Source organism: Chanodichthys erythropterus, chromosome 2 (genome assembly GCF_024489055.1).
Source record: "Chanodichthys erythropterus isolate Z2021 chromosome 2, ASM2448905v1, whole genome shotgun sequence".
NCBI lineage: Eukaryota > Metazoa > Chordata > Actinopteri > Cypriniformes > Xenocyprididae > Chanodichthys > Chanodichthys erythropterus.
This window is the reverse complement of record NC_090222.1, coordinates 14,850,780-14,876,297: the sequence shown is the minus strand read 5'-3', so window position 1 is coordinate 14,876,297 and position 25,518 is coordinate 14,850,780. Positions and strand designations below refer to the sequence as shown.

The 25,518-nt window shown below is 36.1% G+C and overlaps 1 protein-coding gene across 1 annotated transcript in view; it reads right to left on the bottom strand.

Moving 5' to 3' along the window:
- Positions 1-25,518, bottom strand: part of chn2 (chimerin 2) — a 59,558-nt gene that overhangs the window by 1,193 nt on the left and 32,847 nt on the right. The window contains exons 8-13 of the mRNA XM_067402251.1: positions 16,415-16,501; positions 11,302-11,386; positions 4,874-5,047; positions 955-1,032; positions 547-684; positions 212-317 (exon numbers count right to left, since the gene is read on the bottom strand). Of these exons, the coding sequence (XP_067258352.1) occupies positions 212-317; positions 547-684; positions 955-1,032; positions 4,874-5,047; positions 11,302-11,386; positions 16,415-16,501 (668 nt within the window). The remainder of the gene's footprint in view (positions 1-211; positions 318-546; positions 685-954; positions 1,033-4,873; positions 5,048-11,301; positions 11,387-16,414; positions 16,502-25,518) is intronic.

Below are 25,518 nucleotides of genomic sequence, written 5' to 3'. Positions count from 1 at the left end.
CTGTTTCCTTCTAATCACTCTTAGAAGTTTTATATTGCAGGGTGACAGGAAGTAAACTCACTCTATAAAGCTGTAGGTAAAACGCTTAAATGCAACAAAAACCTGAACACCCACCGGCTCTATGTGGTACAGAGTCGTGAAATAAACTATGGGACCGGTTCCTTAGGGAGCAGTAAATGTGCCTGGATATTCAATACATTTGTGGTTTTACCTCTTCAGGTGTGTCATCAGGTACCGCAGGGTCTCATAGTGGGCTGGAGGAAGTTGGAGGAGACCATCATGAACTCCCTCGAGTCTGGAGTCTGGGTCTGTTATTTCTGATCAGGAAAATGTTTGGAAAAATACTTTTCAGAATTCCTCAAAGTCAGATTTTATGCTAAAACTGCCACTTGTTCACATTATTTACTCTTTTTTTTTTTTCATTTAGATATTACACTACCATTCAAAAGTTTGTGGTCTGTAAGATTTTTAACGTCAAATCAAATCACAGATTACAAGAGAAAGTTCCTGGTTCAATGTCAGTGAATGTGTTCTGTAGTCTCTTACTGGCTGCCTGTATGAATTTGGAGTAGACATCATATGTGATAACTGGAATGGGCAGATCTCGCAAATAAAGCTTCAGAGCTCCGGCGATTATATTGATGTCTGGGTAGATATTGGCACTGATGTCCGCTTTCTCACCATCTGTGGAGGGGAATCAGTTATTTGTTATGAATAACAGATGAATCACTATACTGTACAAAGAATACATTGTTTTGACTGGAAAAGCCTGGCTTTTTCCATCCAGGTTGAATGTTGGTAGAATAACAGTGACATAAATGAGTGTGAGTTCATTTAAAGCATGTAAACAAATGTGAAGAGACCAAATATTTGTTCAACACCTATAATCCACATGATTTTATCAGGCTTAATGCACTAATGATGTGAAGATAAAAGAGTTATTCTACTACACACCTCTATCGAAGGCCAGCCGGACATCTTCTATGTGTTCTGTGAAGCCTGACACTCTGTAGAGACCCTCTGATTTCAAACCTGAAAGAAGCAGAAGCAACACATATTTATTTAACTATCCAGACAGTGGATTTGGAGGCAGAAGTGTCAACTAGTATTGATCAAACTAAGGCTGCAACCAACCACTAATCAGATCATCAATTAATCTGTCGATCATTTCTTCAATAAATTGGATATTTTAGTTTATCTATCATCTATTCACTTGTGTGTACAGGAACGGCATCCCTCACTCACTTATTATGGGAAATTTATATGTGGAACAGTCCTTCATTCACTTTGAGATTCTTCAAAAAAAGATAGACTCATTCAATATTTTGGCTAAATTTTAAAGTCTCTTCTTTTTTATTTTCTAACTGTGGTGTTAACCACAAGCAAGCTTGATGATACATTCATAAAGGTAAAAGATCCTTATTATCATACACAGTTCAACGAAGAAACTTTAACATCCATGAAACCTTTCCATTGCACAAAATGTTCTTTATAGTGGAATAAGTTCTTTAGATTATTAAAATCTTCTTCACACTTTGATTTTTTTTTCTAACTATTCATTGAAAGGAACCCAAAATGGTTCTTCTATGGCATCACTGTAGAGACACGCTTTTGAAGAGTGTATCCTCTGATAATGATAAAATAATTGTACAGAAAAAGAAAATATTTTTTTTCCCTTTCTGCCATGTTTCCTGGCCAAAAATAATGATACTCTATTTGCATATCCATTTAAATAGTTTGCAAATAACTGTTTAAACGATCCATAACCAAACTTTTGATGCCAATGACCCCCAAATATAATCTTCATGGGCCAGTTGTTCAAAAAGTTTAATCTGGATCAGAATGATCTGGATTTGGAAATCCCATGTTTTGCTATCCAGGATCAGGTAATCCATCTTACATTTGTGCTGGTTTTTCAAAGAAAAATTGGATTGGATCACCATTATCCAGATACACACTTTTCCACATGACCAAATCTGGATTACCAGTGCTCTACGGAGCCCCTAAAGGGACATGATGATAGAGAGAATATGGGTTTTGAATTATATAATATTTTTGTTGGATATTTACATCTGTTTGGGGATTGTTTTATGGCACCAAAATCTTTTTTACTTTACAGTAGGTTACTGAAAGGCTAAATATGTAGGTTAATGTCTACTTCTAATTTATTTAACAGTTAAACTAATCAAGAGCAAAAAATGTGTATGCATATTACATGATATAAATGTTGTATTTTTTTAGCAGTTTTAAAGTTTTTCTACATTTTCCTCTTGGAATCCACCTTGAAATCCTACCCCCTGTTGGGATCAGGATAATCCTGTTTTTTTGGATCAAAGTTATCCAAATCCGACTGACAAGTTTTGAACAACACAAACTGAAGATTTGATCCAGATTAAAACTAGGATTGGATTCTATGATCTAATCTGATTTCAGAATCCCTTTTTCCTTTTGAACAACCCATTTTCAAGATTTGATCCAATCCAATGGCGAAATCCGATCAGATTACTTTTGAACAAGTGGCCCCATAACATACTAAAGCATGAAATCCCATTTATACTGTGCATGTATAAAAGAGTAAGTATGATTAAAAACAATATTTTGTATGCAAAATTAAGTTGGATTTTATACTGTCATTATATTAGGCAAAACAAATTATTAAAATATTATCTAAACGTATTGATTCAAATAACATATTATTAAAACGTATTAATTTCCTATAAAGTTTTTATTACAGTTTTTATTTCTAGTGCTGTTTTTAAAACTAGGGCTGTCAAAAGATAAATAACGGCTAATGTATATGAACTTAATTCTCAAAGAATGCTGAAGACTTCACCCAATAAGTCAAAATGTGAAGAATGTTCGCTTCTCTCCCTGTTGTTTTAAGTCAGACATCTAAGGATTCTTCTTTTTGCATATCTTAAAACATATGACAGTGATTAAGTGATTAAGTGCCTTGCTGAAGGCCACAGGTGCTAGAGAAGGTCTAAGCTTCGGATCTCCATATTGAAATGTTCTAACCATTAATAGCACACTTTAGGCCCTGTTTACACCAGGTATTAAGAAGCATTTTCATCAATCGGACCACAAGTAGATGATGCAAAATACAGGTTTAAACGGGGTCTAAAACTTTTGAGTTTTGAGCTTGCCCACTTTCGACCACTTTCAGAGGTAGTCGAAAACGCATTCAACTGGATTGCTGTCGTATGCATTTTGAATGCGTTAAAACAGCCAAGATCGCCTACTCTCCGCATACTGACATAATGCGTAAACATTACGGAAAGCACGCTAGCCAGACGGGATTTAAACTTTGGTTTGGTTTAAAATATAATGCATTTCTATGATACAAAGTGTCTGAACAGTTATGTTACCTCTATGGCATTTCATATAGGCTTTTAACTTAAAAGCATGCACATTTGGAGAAATAATGATGGATTCTCATGTTTATGTCAATTTTCTATACAGAGGAGTATTTATTCATTATTTATTGTCGTCACTGTGAACGCTGGATACTGTTTTCAATTCATACTTGCAGCCGGAGGGCGCTCTGTGCACTTTTAGTCCACAAATGCCAATGCTAAAGAAGAATAGGCAATCCAGGAAATAACTGAACTAACAGAGGCCAGAGATCGCTAACTATGGCTATTCAAAATACTTTTCAAGACAATAAATACACGATTGAGACGATGTATGCATGTATTGACTGAATTTGCGTCTGAATAGCGCTGACTCCGTGGACGTGGCCGCATTAGCGGATAATGAGCTGAATCATGGACTTCTGACATGGCTCTCTTTTTATACAGATTACATAAACACAGAAGGTTTGTTTTCGATTTGACTTACACGATTTAAAACCTGACATTTCAACGTTTCTTTAGACTAATTTTTTTTGTGATTAGTATTCACTAAGTTAGAGTTAATTTTCTGAGAACTATCCGATTGGACTTCGTTCAGAGGGAGACGAGAGATCACGCATCATGTTAGTTTTCTTTATTTTACAAAAAGCACAACATTTTGTTTTTACTCTGAGTGTACACAAATAAAAGAAGATATTCCACAGATTAAAATGGTGTATAGCTCTTAACTGTATGTGCAACATCGACGGAGTATTTTGAGTCTCTTTCACACTGGTTAGAAAAAAACCGCTGGATAAAACAAACCAGGGCTTGACATTAACTTTTTTTGCTCACCAGCCACTAGTGGTTTTCCAAAGTTATTAGCCACATAGCATTTTCACTGGCCACAATTTTGACATTGATACCATGGGGGAAAACTGCCATATAGATATTTTTAACATTATCTGGCAGCAGGTATATAAGGCTGCTGTCATTTTAAGACCTGACACACGGATTCATTATACTGACTGTGTTTACGTGAATACTCACCAAGACCGGCATTTTGACATTATTTTATGTGTATTTGACTGTTTAAGAGCTATAAGCAGTCAAAAACAACTTAATTTAGTACTGAGAGGTGAATTTATGTGTGCAAAATCTGCGGGAATGAGTAAAATTATGCGCAATACGTCCAATCCCATGCCGAAATTCAAGCCCTGTTTCTATTCTGTGGAAAATGTGAAAAACGTTTCAGAATCAGTATTTTTGACAACACTACATTGCATTATTATTTCAGATGCCTTTTTAAAAATGTCTATATTTTATATAAAATTAAACCCGCCATAATGTGCAAGTAGGATTGACTGTGTTACAAGCCACTGCTGAAATCCACCCGCATTTGGCAGTTCATGTGGTGTTCATGTCAAGCCCTGAAAGAGACATATTAAAAAACCAGGTCCCTCCCTCATCTACTTGTGATCTGATCGACCAAAACGCTTCTTAATAGCAGGGGTAAACAGGGCCTTACAAGCGATCAGTACCTCTGTGCTCGATCTCTTTGATACACATGTCCAGAACCATCGGCCGTGGCGTGTTGTGGGCTTTGACCAGCGTGGTTAGATCACAACTGAAGACCTTCTTGATCCTGCGCAGGTCCGGCTGACAGTCACTGGGCACTAGTTTGGAGCACTGTTTGTGCACGTTCAGCCCACAGTCTGCAAGAGCAACAAGTCAAAAGGTTAGAAGACCGTGACCCTGTTGTCTCCAAAGAGACAAAGACAGACTCCAAGAGACTGGAGAGCCAAAGCGTGTGCGTGTGTGTGACCGATCTTCAGGGGTAAAGTATACGTGCAGAGACAGGTGAGTGTCAGGCAAGCTGGGTGGTAAAGTGTGACAATATCTGTCACATGCTGCCGTGTGTTAGTGGCTCTGTCAATCAGAGAACATAACCTTAAGTGACTCTGGGAGAGTTTGCCAGCGGGCCTACATACATGCACGTATGTGTATATCAGGGTCCTCTTGTCACATACGTGATGAACACCTGCTAAATTGAAAAACAATTCTTCTGCTCTTGTATCCGAATAACCTGAGTCAAGACTGAATTTTGTGTCCAATTGTTTTCACATACATTTTGTTCATTTGAATCAGCGCAATGAATCTGTGCTTGTACAGTTAATCTGAAAACACATTTTGCAAGTTTGTTTATTTGCACTTTAGTAGTTTCACAGTAAAATCCCCAGAGTTAAATCAACTCTGGTCAGAGTACATATGGTCCCTCTCTAAATAGTGTTAAAATAACACTGAAGTAGAGTTAAAGTTAATGAGATAATTAAGCAATTAATATGGCTGTGACTGAAGTCAGTTGTAGTTTCTCTTTTCTTCAGTGATTCTGCTTGTTAACAGCAGGTGTTCATCACTAATGCACAATCATAACTTAATTAATTGCTTAATTATCTCATTAACTTTAACTCTTCTTTAGTGTTATTTTAACACTATTAGAAGAGGGACCATATGTACTCCGAGCAGTTGATTTAACTTTTGGGGATTTTGCTGTGTTGTTGTTAACAGTATTAATGCATCATGCACTAAGAATAAACAACTACATGTATATAATGTTTATATCTTGTGGCAATACTACTGAAACTAGTTTAATGTTTATGGATTGACCCCATTCACTTCCATTGTAAGTGCCTCACTGTCATCTAAAAAAGAGAGACAAGTGAAAATGAAATTTTGTGGTAATCAACATTATGCCACAAGTGCTGTGGATTGAGCTTAACTTGAACCTGGAATATTCCTAGAGTGATAAAGGCTTTTGATCTGTTCATTATACAGATTATATAGACTTGGAATGTACCTGTCAAGTCACATGCTAACTTTATGCTGTTTTTGGTGCTTGAAACTTTTGGGTCCAGTAATGGTTAAAACAGCTAAAACATTATTTTATGCAGAAGAAAGAACATGACATGAGTTTGGAAAGACTCAAAAGTTAGTAAATGGATGACAGAATTTTTAGAATTTTAAAGATACAAATATACAATTGTTGTTCATCTTTGTTCATAGTATGTCAACTATTATTAATTTAAACATATACTTTTTAGTATATGTACAAACAATGCTGTAAAAGTATTGTTCGTTGTTATTTTATGTCAACCATTGCATGAACTAAAGTTATCACATAGAACCTTACTGTTAAAAGTGACCGTTTTCCTTATTACTGGTGCTTGCTCATACTCAGGATTAGATATTTGAACAACCCTTTAAGTATTAAAATTCAGCATGCCATCTGTGCTACAGATATAATACCTCAAATTATTTGTCTCATAAAAACAGGTGTTGAACCAGAATATATTATGAATAGAATATCTAGGGAATATCATTAAGACTTAAAGGATTAGTTCACTTCTGAATGAAAATTTCCTGATAATTTACTCACCCCCATGTCATCCAAGATGTTCATGTCTTCAGTCGAAAAGAAATTAAGGTTTTTAAGGAAAACATTCCAGGATTTTTCTCCATATAGTGGACTTCACTGGGGTTGAACGGGTTGAAGGACAAAATTTAAGTTTAAATGTAGCTTCAAAGAGCTCCACATGATCCCAGACGAGGAATAAGGGTCTCATCTAGTGAAAACAATCGGTCATTTTGTAAAAAAAAAACAAACAAAAAAATTTTTTAACCATAAATGCTTGTCTTGCACTAGCTCTGCGATCCGCACGCATGACAAAATCACATTACAGAGGTCATGCATGACGTAGGCGGAAGTACAGATCCAGTGTCTACACAGTGAACGTGCAAAAATAAAGCTAAACGCCCTTTACAAAAAAAAAGTTAAAACAATGATATCGGATGATTTTGAAGTTTTTGCCCTAAGACGGTACTTCCGCCTACGTCACGTGTGACCTTGCAACGTAATGTGTGGCTTTTCGCAGAGCTGTGCAAGATGAGCATTTGTGGTTAAAAAGTATTTCTTTTTTTTCTTTGTTTTAAGAAAATGACCGATGGTTTCTTCCTCATCTGGGATCGTGTAGAGCAGCACTGAAACTGCAATTTGGACCTTCAACTCAATGAACCCCAGTGAAGTCCACTATATGGAGAAAAATCCTGGGATGTTTTCATCAAAAACCTTCATTCCTTTTCGACTGAAGAAAGAAAGAATGTTTCTGATAATTTACTCATCTTGGATGACATGGGGGTGAGTAAATTATCAGGAAATTTTAAGCAACCACCCAGAACACCTTAGCAACCACGCAGCAATGCCCTGGAAACCACACCCAAGCATCAGTGGTGTGTAAAAAATATGTAAAAAATTCTTGCAAATGAGTGCCATTTAACTCAACAGATTTTTCATCACCATCAGAAGATGATTAAATATGAGCAGATTCCATGTAATTTTAGCTGCAATAAACCTGGTTTGATACCCTGCCTTGACACTGGGACAGTGGTGTGCATGAAGCGGAATGTGGTACTAGGATGGTCTGTCTCCACTAGCATTCACATGCTGTCCCACTGTTCCACATCTTCAGCAATCCCATTAATCACTCTCTCTGTCTGTTTTACTGCCTACTTGGACCCCTCCTTCACATCTTTAGGCCACAGAGAAAAAAAGAAAAAACAAAGAAAAAAGCTCTGTGTTCCTCCATATGGGCCTGGGGACACATTCAACTCTGCTCTAATTCTCAATGTGTCTGATGACACTGGCTCGCCCAGGGGCCTGTGTGAAATAAGAGAGGCTCCTCTGTGAAAAGAAAAGACTTGAATAATGGCCCAAATGGATGAGACCATTTACAGTGAGAAAAACCAACAGTAAAGCCTTGTGACTGGATTGAGTTTACGTACAGAGTGTTTTTGGAAAGTGCTGTCAAACAATAACCAGCGCCATGTTAACATGAGATCCGACCAAACCCATAATCATGGCATTAAGGTGCATTTGTCTATCTAGGGCACATCAGGGAACATCCTGTATTGAGGATGGTTATGGATTTAATATGGTTGATTTTTTTTTTTTTTAACCAAAAAAAAAAAAAAAAAAAAAGAAGCAATGCCAGACAAAGCAAGGCCAGATAAAGCAAGACAAAACTAAGGGAAAAAAAGCAAACAAAACAAAACAAAACAAAAAACAAAACAAAACAAAACAAAACAAAACAAAACAAAACAAAACAAAACAAAACAAAACAAAACAAAACTGTGACTTAAAGGGATAGTTCACCCTAAAATGAAAATTAAGTCATCATTTACTCACCCTGGTGTTGTTCTAATGCTGTTTGGTCTTCTTTCTTTTATGGACACAATAGGAAAATTTTCAAAAAAAAAATTTCCTGCATGCGCTGGTCTATAATGGCAGTGAATAACGATCAAAAAAGCATCAAACTTTTTAAAAAAAATTATCTTTATTCTTTATTATTATCTTTTTATTATTTTTTAAAGAAAAATTATCACAGAATGTATAATGCTCCATGTGTCATATATCCCACATGTTCTGGGGGTATTCGATAGGATTTGGTGAAAAACAAACCAAAATTCAATGTATTATTTAACGAAAATCCTGACCTTGGCCATTGGTCTTCTCTGCATAGCTGCACGACATGCGCGTTCAAGATGAACAAAAACATCACGTGAAATACAACACCTAGAAATCTCCCAAAAAGTATCCATGTACTTTACAGAGTAAAAAATCAACGGACCGGAACTCTGTTTGTCTGATGACAGTCAGAATAACAGTTGACAGATGTGAACGTGATAACTTCTTGTTACATCGAACACAACGCATATATATATAGGAAGATACATGGATTGCATTTCATGTTGTGTTTTTGTTCATTCTTAATTTCTACAACTCGTGTGCTTTTTCTGGGCAAGCATTTTATTTTTTCCTAGAGCATTTTTTTCCCTGGCAAATTTAAATTAGTTTAAATGTAATTTTGTTTTTTATTTAAAGGTACACTGACCTTTTTTGTTAAAAATGAACTAAATTTAAATAATTAGTCAAAACATCATTAATACTGCTTTCAAAATGTGTTGTTGTCTTTCTCTGATTCACTATGGTAAGCCTATTTTAAGTATTTATATTTTAGCCCTGACGGGATGGTTTTCGCTGGAAATTGTGTACATACGTCACTCGCCTGTGTTTGTCTCATTAAATCAGTAAATAGAGAAAGGTTGTGACTTTGACGTGTGTATGGTGTGGGAGTGGCATAGGTTAGTTGTCACAACGGTTGACATTGAGGAATCTGCTGATACTTTGTGATACAGTACAGTGTGTATGTGCTTCTAAGCATGTGTTTACGTAGTCAAGTGTGGCCTGATTCAATAAAACATTCCCTACTAGGCTTAAGAGATATAACCAGTTTAAAATTGAAAGGATCCATGGTTGTTGTGGCACTGTGCTGGAATTTATTTTCAATTAGGTACCGTGTCTATTAATAGGTAAAGCTACAGTAATGTCTTCAGCTAGACAGCTTGAGATCCTTTCCATCTCAACTGGTTATATCTCTTAAGCTTAGTAGTGAATGTTTTATGAACAGTAGCATAACCATTTTCATCCGCAGAGTGGAGTGGACCGCAGCGCTAATGTGCACAAATGCGCACGTCATGCAGCCATACACAAAGACCAACGTCCAAGGTCAAGAAATTCATTAAATAATACATTCAATTTTAGTTTGTTTTTTACCAAACCCTATCATATACCACCAGAACACTTGGAATATACGGCACATGTCGCATGGGACCATTATGTGATGTGATGCTGGTTGCTATTCACTGCCATTATATGGACGAGCATGAGCCTGACATTTTTGGAAAATTCTCCTTTTGTAGTCCATAAAAGAAAGATATGCAGCATAAGAACAACACCAGGGTGAGTAAATGCTGAATGAATTTTCATTTTGAGGTGAGCTATCCCTTTAAGGGTGATATAAGATCACCCTGTCAAGGTTTATTTTGTGATCTGACAGTACATTATCCCTTAATGAATGCCACAGCTAATATGAAATAAGAATAACAAATACTTTTAATAAAACATTAATTAATCCTGTTAATTAACATCAATTTCATTAATTTGGTTAATTAATAATAGTTAAAATAGTTAATAATTTAGGTTGCTTTCTATATACAAATACATTTTTAACAAAGTTGGGTGCATAAATTAAAGGCAGTTCACCAACTCAAACAAAACATCTTCTTTTGTATTCCACAGTAATACAGGTTTGAATGGAACAACATGAGGGTAAGTAAATGATGACAGAATGTCCATTTTTCAGTTGAACAATCCCATTTACATTAGTTCATGTGTTATAATCAAACTTGAATGAACAATATAAAACACTAATAATCAATGAACAACAGTATACTCTAGATTAAATGTCATAAAATGTTGTTCATTGTTAGTTCATGATACGTAATTCATTCATTTTAAAGAATTTTACCTTATTGTAAAGTTATTGCATAATTCATACGCATCACTTCTACAAAGTAACCAATAAAGTGTCATACTGTTATACAGTACAGGGTGTATGTGCATATAAGCATGTGTTTACGTATGTCAAGTGTAGCCTGATTCAATTGGCATTAAATCAAAGAGAATGTCCTGGTTTACCTGGGTGTGCCTCTCTCACAGTACTCTATGGTGTATACAGTACGTACATCTATAAATAGTCAACACTCAACAGAAGGCACTCAACTGGTTTGGACTAGGTGTCATTTAGGAATGCAGAATACTCACACATCAGCATACTAGTTAAAACCCTTATTGTCCCAGGTCTCACTTTCAGTATTTAGCCTTAGGTTTCTACAGCACGCTGGAAATTTTCTACAGGCAATTAGCCATTGTTACCAGAACGGCATGAGAAATTATCTGGATCCTGAGCAGCTATTGATTGTAACTTGATATGAACAATGCTCCTTGGCTGGTGCCATAATTCTGATGGACAGTTCATTTGTGTGGGATGGTTTGTGATTGGTGGAGGGTTACCTGAACAACGGACGCCCTGGGCGATAAGACCCCACATGAAGTTAGCACAGTATTCACACCAGTGCGGCCCTCTGAAGGTGTGCACCTACACCAAAGACAAAGTTGTCATCGTGAGTCAAACACACACACGTCAAAACACATGCACACACACAAGGCCGGTGATTTGTATGTATCTACATTTTCATTTCCAGTTAAAGCTCACAATGAAAGTTCCACAGAAAATTAATGATGACGTTTCCAGTGTAATTCTCACTGTACCTGATAACTAACAAAGCGAGTCTCACTCAGACTGGTCAAACATAAAGATTAAATCAACAGACTACACATTTATACTTAGACCTATAATGAATAAAGAATCACTGGCATTATTATATTATAAACTTTGGCAGGGTACTGTTCAAATTTGTTTAAGTTCAGTATTTTATTTTATTTTTTCCTAAAGAAATTAGCAAATTTAGATTAAATAGATTAAAATGTAATTTTGTTTTTATTTAAAGGTACACTAACCTTTTTTTGTTCAAAATTAACCACATTTAAATAATGAGTCAACACATCATTAATACTGCTTTCAAAATGTGTTTTGATTCACTATGGTAAGCCTATTTTAAGTGTTTATATTTTAACCCAGATGGGATGGTTTTCGCTGGAAATTGTGTACATACGTCACTCGCCCGTGTGTCTCGTCAAACCCGTAAATAGAGAAAGGTTGCTACTTTGACGTGTATATGGTGTGGGAATGGCATAGGTTAGTTGTCACAAAGAGCGAGAAAGGTTGACATAAATCTCAAACCTTCGGGGAATCACCCATTTTAAACAAACGCTGAACAGAGGAGAGTCTTCTGGCAAAAAGAGAATGCGACAGAGCTCGTAATAAAACAAGAATCAACATTGGCTTGGCTTTTAAGAGATAAAGCGAAGCAAAGATGGCGTTTTTATAACTCAATAAGTGAATAAGCTATTTTATTGAACAGATAAATTGCCATATGTAGCTCTCTAACAGAGTTCATTATAAAGTATTATTGTGAAGGTTCATTTCATTATGGTTGTGGTAGTGATGTGCTGGAATTTATTTTCAAGGAAATATTATGGGTAAAGCTACAGTAATGTCTTCAGCTAGGCAGCTTGAGATCCTTTCCATCTCAACTGTTTACAGTATATCTCTTTAGCCAGGTAGTGAATGTTTTATGAGCAGGATAACCGTAATTATCCACACAGTCATGCAGTGCCGAAGCACAACCAAAACAATTTTCTTCTGCAAAATGCATGCAGTTTTAACCACTAGAGGGCCAGAAGTTGCATAGTGTACCTTTAATTTCAATTTTTAAAACATGCATTTAAAAAACAAAACAAAAACATGAGACAAAACCAAAGAAATTACAAAAAAATTATATGTATAATATATATATATATATATATATATATATATATATATATATATATATATATATATATATATATATATATTATATATTAAAACAATTCATTTAACTTCAATTTGCCACTCCAAAATATTTTAAAAGAAAAAAAAAATTCAAAACACAAAACAAAAAATAAATTCCACCAAAAAAATCACAAATATTAAATATAAATAAATTACAAATTAAATAAATTTATTAAAATAAAAAAGAAAGAATGAATGAATAAATAAACAAATAAATACATTTATAAATAAATAAATAAAGTTTAAATTTGCCACTTGCTCCCATGCAATGATCAAAAAAGTTCTGGAAAGGACCGGGAAATATGACTAAATAGGTTAAAACTTTTGCCTGCATGACCATTAAGGCAAAATGTGCATACACTAACTCTTAGGTCTTAAATTCAGAGTATTGTCACATGCATGGCGTTTAATGTAGTTTAGAAAACAATAGCCAGTGATGAGTTAAGTTGTTATAGCTCAAGGAAGTGTCAACCCCTCCATCTCTGTCAAACCCTGACATGGAAACCAAGAATTCAAGGGTCAGTTTGATGACAGACACAAACTCAGAGACAACAGTTCTTCTAGCCAAAGTTCAGAGGAAAAAAATCAAGCCTGAAGTAAAGACTAGAGAATGGTACTAAAGAATGTAAATAGGATATAGACACAGCCCTGATTTTTTTTTCTTTTTTTAAATTATAATACATGTGAGTCAGATTATAGGATTGCTAGCGAAAATAATGTCTGGCATCTGTTACCAAGTTGCCGAAAGTCACACGCAAAGCATGTTCCCATGCACGCCCTTGTGCTGTCAAAACACAGCTCAAAGATGGACAAAAGAAAAGATGCAACACACAGGGTTTTGGAACAATGCCCAGGTGTATGAATGCTGAAATATAAATATCATAATGAGAAAACTCTTCATCTGTGTCCACAATTACTGGCTGTTACAAAGCCTAGTGATCTGTCTACATTCTAATTGAAATGATACTCAACAAGTGACATCTCACAAATAGCACACATACAGTACATAGCACACATAAAATATGGGCAATTGTATTACTTCTAAACATTACAGTTTTTATTCACTATTTTTAGCATCAAAGAAAATGAAGTATTTACAATCAATAATAAATATTTCTCTCTTCTTTGTCCACCATCTTGGATTTACTCTTTGGCTGCAGCCGAAATCGCATACTTCCTTACTATATAGTGGGCGAAAAACAGTATGTTACAAAAGAAGTATGTCCGAATTCACAGTACTCATAAAGGAGTAGGCAAAAAGTACCCGGATGATCTTCTACTTCCGGCAAGATTCTGAGGTGTGCATACGATGGACTACTATCCCATGAGGCCACGAGAGGGGATTTGTGAATGGCAGTGAAGCAACTGATGCTGGTAGGTCATGTGATAAGGGCAACATGGCGAATGTAATACGTCCAGATTACATTCATACTATATTTTTAGTAATTGTGAAGTAATTACTTATTTAAAATAAGTATCTACTCAAGAGAGTATGCAGCCTTTTGCATTCTGGGATTGCTTTCTTGAAGGATACATTCGGTCAAAACAAAATATCTCGGGAGCCAACATAAATTACATTGTCTTTGCTTCAGTTGCACGCCAGTGATACCTTAAAAACTCTACCTACCAAGTGAGCTCACTAGGTTTTGGAACACAGCCTGTGTGAGAACACTTATGAGGGAGGTGGATAATGAATAATCCATGATGCTCTTATGACTGCAGGTGACAGCATGAGGAAGATGTTACAAGGAAGCATCCAAGTGACATGCTGAAGTCAGATGATTGCTCTGTTTTGCTCTTTTAGGGTTTAAAAAAGGAAGTCAGATGACGATACACTGTTCATTCTCAGCCTCAGTCATTTTTCAGAAACTGAAAAGGCATGAAATGGGAGACTCCATTCAGCAGCTCAGCAGCGAGAGGTTATTGATTTGTGTGATCAATCTTATCAGTCAATAGCGCTGTTAATGGATTAAAAGCCTAGCCAATTAGGCTCATAGGATAGATTTAGGATTATTGATACAAGGCTGACAGTACCATGCATTTAAATGCTGTCAGCACATAAACATTTGAACGAAACATTAGTAAACATTCAAACAACCTCATATGAGCAGAAAATATAGAGTGCAATAAAATCATGCTCACAATCAACATTTCAAGTTTTGGTCATTTTTAAATAAATTAACCATCCAATCAGAACGTTTGAGAAATCACATACATATATATGCACAAGACTTCACAAAACATCTTCAGTATGTCCAATATCAACATTTAATACAGGCTGTGGACTAAAATAACTGATAATTTTGCATGAAACATTTGTGTTAACATTAAAATTTACTTCACGTCAAAATGATCGCAATTATATTTGACATCCTCTGACTCTTTATTTCTTTTTATGGTATTATGGATCATACTCAGAGTGTAATCTCCCAATTCCTTTAAAACGCACCATGGCGAATTCACTATTTACATGGCGGAATTTGCAAGCGGAAATACTGAATGATAGTCTAGCGAGGAAACGGATCTGCTCATCCGTGAGGTTAAAGCTCACGACCATCTACGCGACAAGCCGGATTCCACCAAAGCGTTTTTATCTTCATGCACACAATACTTTTATTTTTAATATTTGGCACATTTGTGAGCCGCTGCGCATCCCTGTGTGTGTAATAAGCAGAGTGTACGCGCGTTGTGCACCTTCCTATAGGTGCATATTACTAATGCACTCTTTAAATAACAAAACAAATATTGCACCATTGACTTTAGACCAGGTTTCAGTTGGTCAATGGCGCAGTCTATTTCAGTTTCCTCAAAATAGCAACGCGCCAACAATGTGCCTGAACACACCTCGCTTTCAGACCATGGATGCACAAATGGGTGCAAATGCATTTGCTATTTAAACAACGTGGTGCAGGATGTGAAAATGATAACTGCGTCTGGCTGAAACTAGCAAAAAACACTTGCGTCGCACCTGGCGCCACGTGTATAATAGGGCCCAATGAATGCATACCAGATTGCATTGGCTGTAATAAAATAGCATTTCAAATAGAAATATGTGTAGAGGTTGTTACCCAGCTACCTTTACCTGTTGAAGTTGCTGCCATTTTGGTTCTTTTTACATGATGTCAACTGAGAGTATATGATCAGATAAACAGTTTTTAACAGTCAGTAATTTGTACACTACCATTCAAAGGTTTGGGGTCAGTCCATTTTTTAATGTTTGTTTTTTTTTTTTTTTTAAGAATTCTCTTATGCTCACCAAGGCTGTATTTATTTGATCAGAAACTGTAAAAACAGTAATATTGTGAAATATAATTCAAATTTAAAATAACTGTTTTCTATTTTTACATATTTTTAAATGTAATTTATTCCTGTGATGGCAAAGCTGAATTTTCCGCATCATTACTCCAGTCTTCAGTGTCACATGATCCTTCAGAATTCCTTCTAATATTCTGATTTGGTGCTCAAGAAACATTTATTATTATTATCAATGTTGATTAATATTTTTATCGGGAAACTGTGATACACATTTATTTTATTTTTTTTCAGAATTCTTTGCCACTTTTGATCAATTTAATGCATCTTTGCTGAATTGAATCTTACTCACCCCAAACTTTTGAATGGTAGTGCAGTTGCCATAACTCTGACATGATGTATAGTAGTCGAAAGACTTACCTTAAAGTTGTGGATCTTCTCGTAGTTGCAGTGTTTCTCCGGTCCGTCCTTGAGTGTGGTGCGTCTGCTCAGCGGTGACGGGGTGATCTGTGAACAAGCCAAAATCTTTAGAGGCTTCCAGAGGAGGGCACCTTTACTGCCCAGGTTCACCCCCAGAGCTAACGCCAACAACTCCTGGTGCTTACGGTCCTTCTGCTTAGCTTTGTGAGGGGCTAATTCACCTTTTGCTGACCCCTTAGTGCCAACAACCAGGGCCCTGGGCCTCGAAAGATCCTGCATCTCCTCTGCAGAGGAAGATGAGAATGATGCGCAATGGGGGGATAACAGTGGCAACTGTTGTGCTGGAACTGAGTCAGTCCTTCACTCCTTGGCAATCTGGGCCGAATGAGAAGGGGGACAGCCTGGCCCTGCATAGGCAGGGCAGGAGCTGGGAGCTGGGGGCTGGGGGTTGGGGGTGTGTTGGGTGGGCTGCCTGGGGGTAGGAGTGTGTCTCAAACAATAGCACACATTCAGCACTCTGAGAGAGTTGCAACATGAGAGAGAGAGACATTAGGAGGAGTGAATGTGTCAGTCTTGTAGATACATCTCAGCAGGTTTCTACAGTGGGATCAATGGAATCCAGAACACAGCAGGGTTATTACTGTTAACTATTATGGAGCCCCACACCTGACATGCGGACAAATATACATATATATTATATATCAGTCAAACCAAAAATTATTCAGACACTAGATATAATTTTTTGATATATGTTTAATAGTGGGTGCAGGACACTATAGTTCATTTATTTAAGTCTGGATAGCAAAATAAAGTAAACTGTGATGTATTATACCCAAAAATTCTTCATACAGTGGACTACCAGTAAAACTGATAAAAATTTGGAACCAAAAATTATTCAGACACTTTAACATGACCATATTTTGCTTAAGTGTTATCTGACAAAATTAAGATTATTTTTTTCTGACACAGTTCAACTCTGAGATCTTGTCATATAGGTACAGTAACTTATTTGGGGAGTCATGGCCTGAATGAAACACAGCACTTCCAGACGCGATTCCACTGCAGTTCCCTTGAGCACGGATAATCCGACATCTCAAAGCCAACGAGCTCAGCTTCACGTGCAAGAAGAGTCAGTTCTCTCTCTAGTCCCTGTCTAGCATGTATACTTTTTTATGTGGTTTAGCCTTCTAGTCCTCTCTCTGTCTCTTCACTTCTGATCGTAACTTCAGTTACAAATCATATCAGGATTTAGGCAGCTTACAGTTGTAATCCTGCATCACGGAAAAATCCTATAGTGCCAGAATCCTTTGTTTGGGGATTCAGACTTGCTTAGACCCCATTTAAACCTGGTCTTTTGATTAGATTAGCTGAAACAGATCATAAGTGGGTAGCGCAAAACATGATTCAAAACACTTTGTGATCTGGATAACTCAATCCACATTTGGGGTCACTGAAAAATAACCGGTGTAGGATTTGCTTTAAACAAATGTACACTGAGAGATTGCTACAAATAATTACAAAGAAATGGCAAGTAATACATTGAATTAAATGTGAAATTTTGAAGCAGAAAGGCATTGAAGAAAGTCAAACATTTATCGTTCCTCCGTAAAGCTGAGAATTTTTTGTTGCCTTTTTTTATCTTTATAGTCTGTGGGCCTTTTTGCAACTTTTTGCCCTATTTGGATTATTGTGGTTGTGCACCTAGACTTTAGGGCTGCAACAAACGATTATTTTGACTAATCTTTGATTATTACGCTGATTAATCCGTATACTTTGTTCGATTATTCCACTTTAGAAATTAGTTAAAATAATGAGTTATACTTTAGCTAATAAATAAAAATCACTTCAGCTTTTGAAAGTGTATTTTTAATGAATTTCATGCCAACTGAATAGACCAATCTCCTTCAGGTTTTCTTTCCTCCTCAGAAGTCATCAATAGTCCAGCTGTTACAATGACTGGTACTGTGTTTTTATTAAGTCTGGGAAGTGTAATAATAACTTTTTAATAAGAGAAAAATATGAATATGTAATATTGAGCATATTTGTTTGAAAAATGCCCCTCTCTAAATTTCTTTTTTTTTTTTTTTACTATCGAGTTTAATGTCATTGAATGGCTTTCCTGAGGTAAATGTAACATTTTGTGTTTTATTGATGTCTTTCTGCAGTTAAAACTCTGATTACATTAGAGATGGATTCATTTCAGTAAGTTGTACTGTATCTTTCAACATACGTTTTGATGCTCATTCATGTTTATTTCATGCTGTAATACCAGAAAAGAGGAAGAAATAATAAGTTCATGTGCCGCTAGACCTGAGGCGCTACAACGATCTATCACGCCATATTAAAGAGCGCTAAAACCACATGTATTGTTTGAATCCCATAGTAAAATTGTTGGAATTTAAAAGTTGAGACTGTTTTATATCAAATGTAACCTGTGTCCACTTTGCTCTGCTATGTATCTTTAACTGCGTGAGAAAATGGACGTGGCGTGGAAACAGAGAGTCTGAATGAGAGTTGGTGGCCCTGCATGACAGCATTTTTTGTAGTTATGCTAAACGTTATGTTTGTTATGTTTTATGCTTTGTTAAATTCCAACATTTTGCGGGTTCGACTTCATTTGCACTATGCACTCCGAAGCGCAGCGTCTTCTTTTTATTGGATTGGATCCGGGAGGGTTGCAATACAGTATTGTGCTACAGCGCCCCACTGGTCAAACCGCATTATTACAGGCTTCAAATAGGTCACATGAGATCAAAAGACTAGGCCTATTCGACAACATAAATATTTGTCGATAATTTTTTATTGTCGATGTTGTCGATAATGATGACTAAATGTTTCAGCCCTAAAGACTTTTTAGATTTTTTTTTAGGTGCTGTGAGTTTCTGCTGTTTTCTTCTGAAGTAGAAATAGTATTTTCTTGTAAAACATACAATAACATTTTACAGTGAAGTCGAATCATCATATATGGTGAATGGAAGCTTAACTGTGCTCGTTTGACGCACATGAACAAACCTCATTGGTTCTCGCGCATTAAGCAAGCAGCTTTGTAAATAAAAGCCTAAATAAAATCTGTTCATCATATATGAAGTGAACATCTCTTTAGAAGACTTGGATTAAACTGTTCATATGGATTACTTTTTATAATGTCTTTTTGAAGCATCAAAACTTTGGTTGCATGGACTTTTAATGGAGGGACAGAAATATGTCAGGTTTAATTAAAATGAAATATATCTTAATTTGTGTTTCGAAGATGAATGAATGCCTTATGGGTTTTAAATCACATGAGGATGAATGAATAATGACAGAATTTTCCCTTAAGTACTGCCTACTTACAGTACCTGTCAATCATCCACATTTAAAACAAGCTTTTTAAACTTTTAAACATGCATTTTAAACAAGCGAATAAATTTGTCTTTAAAAGAAATTAATCTTCTTATCTTAGGACCATCAACATTTGTAATCAGATTATCCAAGACGGATGTTACTAAGTACCAGGTGTAACTAAGGACTCGAGACTTATTTTCAGGCTGGGGGACCGTGACCCTTCTCAGCAGGAGGCTGATGCCGAATCCAGCAACATTGTCTGGGTATTTGCTGAAACATCCTGTGTAGAACACACATGAAACTTCCTCACCTCACAGATACAGCACAACTGAGGGCCTAGTATGTGTGGCCGGTCATTTGCAAGATTACATCAATTACCAAAATGATGAGATTAGGAAAGAATAATGGAGATCTGATGAGTAAAAAAGAAAGAATGCTGAAGAGGAAGAAGAGCAACCTGGCTACGGCTCACATATTCAAGATATGCCACATAGACATGATGTACCAGATTTCCTAGAAAAGTGAGGTGGAGATGAATGGAAGCCTGTCAGTGTTGTGTTGAGTAAAAGTATGAGCACTGCTAAAAAAGCGCTGGCGTGGTTTTTATTGCTGCTGACCTCCACAGTGACACGCATTTTTGTGTGCTGGGGGTACAGGGTAGTTAACATGTGTTCAATTGCTCGACCGATATGGGTTTTTCACGGCCCATGCCAATATCTAGGGCACAATGCAGCTGATGGCCAATATAATGGCAATTTATTTAATCAATATAGAGCTGTTCAGTTTGTAGTCCTAAAACCAAAGAGAATATTTGAGGAACGGATTCCCTCTGGAATATTTACAATAACAGACTTTTGGTTTAGGAGTAATTACTATAGCATTACTTGCTAAAAAGTTTCTAAATGAGGACTAAAATGGTTTGCGAATGGCAGCGAACACAATGTTAGCAAATTTGTTTTTTAAAATTCACATTTTGAAACATGACTGTGTATTTTATGTTGTAGCACAAAACAAGAAAGTCTCTTCAAGTAATGTTAAGCACAGAATCATACACAGAAAACTGCTATGCTAAAAACAACATGGCTAATTAGCCGGTAAGCCTATTGTACACGTTAGCATACTTTTAAAAACAGTACTTAAGTGCAAACTGAATGTAATGTTTTAACTGGAACTTAAAGGTGCAATATGTAGGATTTTTGCAGTAAAATATCCAAAAACCACTAGGCCAGTGTTATATATTTTGTTCAATTGAGTACTTACAATATCCCAAATGCTTCCAACTAATTGTAAATCTTTAGAAAATTGCAATTTTAACCAAGGCTCTGGGAAGTGTGAGGAGTCACCTGTCAATTGTGTTATATCCTCGGTTTCCGGTTTTATTTTGTAGAAACCATGGAAACACCAAAGACGCTTTAATATATTACATGTTTTAATAGACAAGGGAACAACTGTTTTGATATATTTAAAAAATGAATTATTGTTATATAGCTCAACACGTTTAGTCTTATTGTTTAAATCTAATTTTCTTGATTTTCTGCGAGTACCATGTTTTACCATGCCTCAGAAAAAAACACTATTTTGTCAAGTAGCTAACATAGCATAATCAGACACAGCTTTATTTGTAGTAAGAGTAATACAGCATTTTCTCCATCATACAATACGTTTTAAAATTAATTGCATGCCATTTATCAACACGAGCCATCCAGCATTTAATATGATATTCTAAAATCGATCAGCTTACTGAAGTGTGTAACAGTGTCTCACAGCAGCCACAGAGCGAACGCTGAGCGAACACACAGAGTAACATTATAACATTTTCAACACACTCAAATGTATCCAATATGATAAACAGAGCTGTGTTACCTCATACTCATGACTGGAAAAGCGGAAGCGGCGCCAGCGACTGTGTCATAATAAAAGTTCAGCTGCTCGTGAGGCGTGTGTTGCGCAATCACTCCAGCTGCCTCGTTCAGCTCCCACAACACTCGGTCCTGCTCTGCTTCATACTACAGTAACGTTAATAATCCCATCCATGAACATGATTTCTTGAGTCCAATCCCTATTCTTTTACACCATCTGTTGAGGTGGGACCACATGTCCCAAAATTCCGCTCTCAAATTTGGCGTCATCAAGCTACACCTTTGTTTTGAATAGGCCTCTAGCGACCTCTAGTGGACAAAATTCTTACATATTGCACCTTTAACTGCATGTTAAATGAAAACATTGGTCACGACCCACGTACTGGTTAAAATTGCTTATTTCCCTGGATTTAAACATTCTTGGAAACATTTAGGATAATTTAAGTACACAAGTCAACAAAATATATAACACTGTTCTAGTGTTTTTTGGATATTTTAATCCAAATATCTTACATACTGCGCCTTCAGGTTCACTTTTTTTTCATGGTCAGGAAATGCTAGCAAATGAGATTGCTACAACATTGCTAAACTACAACAAATGAACTATTATTTCACACTTATTTACTTAAAAACCACTCAAAAATGTCTGAAAACAGAAAATGTGCATTTACAACATAACCTAACACAAGAAGCTAAGCCAGCACAGTTGTGCACAACCAACGATGATGATCTCAAAATGGCTGAATACGGGCCGATTATTCTGATACATCAGCCTACTTCTAATTCAGACTGAAAACCAACATCTAGTTCAGATAGCATAAACTGAAATACCAGCACTGAAGCAAAAACAGTAGCTTATTGAGGGTCACACATTTAAGCAATACACTCAAAGGAAAAGATAAAGGGACGTTGGGTAGTCACATACAGTGATACAAGGGTAGAGGGAGATGGGGCTCACAGACAGTGAGTGAATGAGCAAGACTTGCACTTTTTGTCCTAAGGCAGATGGCTTCTTGTCTCCTAATGAAAGAGGTGCAAAAGCCATACACAAAAGAGAGACAATAAGGCCTAGTCTCTTTTCAGAGACCCTTGTATTGACAGAGGAGACCCCACAGATGAGGAGACAGACAGAACTAGAGCACATAAAGTATGTACAGTACAAAAACACATCCTATGCGATACTCACAGAGGGAAATGTGCTACATTCATTTAATTGTCTATTCAGTTAATTCAAAATACTGTCTATCACTGTCGGCACAGCTGTAATATCAGGGATTGATATTGGAGACCTTGTGGTTGTAATGACATAATAGATTCTCATTTATACTCTAAGAAAAAACATTTAAAAATGAAGGACAAAAAATGAATTTTGTCAAACTGGCCAAATAAAGAAACCACCAATACACTGTGACTGAAAGAGGCATTATTATGACTAATTTGTAAAGCAACCACAGGAAAGTACAGATCATTCCTATTCTTCATTTTAAAAGCTGCAGTGCTAAAATGTAATGTAAACAACAATGATAAATGACCACAAAGCTCAGCGCTAATTCTAATAACTCCGATCCATCAGCAGCGAGTGGTTTTAGGTGGAACTTGCCAGGCCAGCAGAACACTTCAGCGATTATTGTTATTAGAGGAAGAGAGCGATGTGAACTCTGAGCTGCGCAGATGACCAGACAGGCAAGGTGAGGGATTCATACAGATTATCACACTGCCGTCATAGAAAGACACACCCGATTTTGCTCCCTAAATGTGACCTGTAAATGGTCAGACATGGGTAAATCAAGATTTAAAGTTAAAAGTATTTCAGGGTGTGTGAGGTCAGGTCACTGTAAAATTTCAAGAGAAAAAAAAATTACCTTATAATAATTTGATCGTTAGGTTGATGATAATTACCATTTATTGTAAAAAATTAGCTAAGCCTTCCAGGATGAGCCAATTGTCATAAATAGCCCCAGATTCATAACAATTACATTGTTAAAACACAATTGTTACCTAAATCTAAAACTATTAAAAATCATTGAAATAAATATGTTTGCTTGGCAACTAACTGAAATAAAATAAGATGAAGTTCTAAAATAACTAAAACGAATAACATTAAATTAAAGCAATTAAAAAAAATAATAAAACTGACAAACGTAGATAAAATTACTAAAACTTAAAATCAAAATGAAAACAGAAAATATAAAAGCTAATTAAAAATATGAATAAATCCTTTAATACCTGTGAAAACTACAAGGCTACTGGAAGAATTGTAGCCACACTGTAACAAAGTAGCAATATATCACAACAACAAATATTAAAATTAGAACTGCACAATTATCATGAATCTCTGCATTATTAGTCTGAGAATACGCTAATACTAAAGTGAATCAGATCTTTTGAAGTATTTACTGTATACAAATCCATAGTTACAGTTTGGCAGCTTGTTGAGGCTGCCCCCTAGTGTACATCTGAACAAAGCTGTGAGACAAAAAAAAAAAAAAAACACTTGCTGAAGGGTGTTGAGTTAAAGGGTTAATTCACCCAAAAATGAAAATTCTGTAATTAACTACTCACCCTCATGCCGTTTCACACCAGTAAGTCCTTCATTAATCTTCAGAACACAAATTAAGATATTTTAGTTGAAATCCGATGGCTCAGTGAGGCCTTCATAGGGAGCAATGGCATTTCCTCTCTCAAGATCCATAAATGCACTAAAAACATATTTAAATCAGTTCATGTGAGTACAGTGGTTCAATATTAATATTATAAAGCGATGAGAATATTTTTGGTGCGCCAAAAAAACAAAATAACGACTTATATAGTGATGGCCGATTTCAAAACACTGCTTCATGAAGCATCAGAGCGTTATGAATCAGCGTATCGAATCATGATTCGGACCGTGTGTCAAACTGCCAATGGCTGAAATCATGTGACTTTGGCGCTCCGAACAGCAGATTCGACACACTGATTCATTTTGATCCGATGCTTCATTAAGCAGTGTTTTGAAATCGGCCATCACTAAATAAGTCGTTATTTTGTTTTTTTGGTGCACCAAAAATATTCTCATCGCTTTATAATTGTAATATTGAACCACTGTACTCACATGAACCGATTTAAATATGTTTTTACTACATTAACGGATCTTGAGAGAGGAAATGCCATTGCTCCCTATGGAGGCCTCACGGAGCCATCGGATTTCAACTAAAATATCTTAATTTGTTAAAAGATTAACGAAGGTCTTACGGGTGTGGAACGGCATGAGAGTAAGTAATAAATGACAGAATTTTAATTTTTGGGTGAACTAACCATTTAATTTATATCAATTAAAATCCTTAGCTAATTAAAATTCTCTGCCTGGTGTCGGTAACAAATTTGCCCTATGCAAACATGACTGTGGGTGATAAACAAGCTACACTTCCGTTGACTAAAACAAATGTTTGATCATCACTTTATTTCACAGAGCTCTCATGAAGAGCTATTTCACCTCAAGAGTGAAGCAACAGAATTCATAAAGAGGTAGCAGTAGATCTGACTGAATTGATAAAACTCTCCTGTCAGTGAACCAGACTGATGAATGAGAGAGGAGGCAACACATTCATGGCATTATCTTTCATCAAAAATGCACAGTTGCACATCCTAAAGCTCAAACATTCTCACACTCTTCTAATCTTCCAAATACACCAAAAGAAATGCTCCTTATGTGTCTAAATACCATTCTAACAATGATTCGTGGAAGGATAGTGCCTGACGCCATGATTTGGTGAAAAGAAAATATGTGACTAATACTAAAAAAACAAACACAAAATGAATGGATAAGGAGCCTGTGTTAACTCTTATCAGTAAAACCTTGATAACATCTACAGGCCCATGCATAATGAAGCAGTGCCAGTGTCAATGTCCTGTTATCACTACACGCAGACACAGAGATGTGTT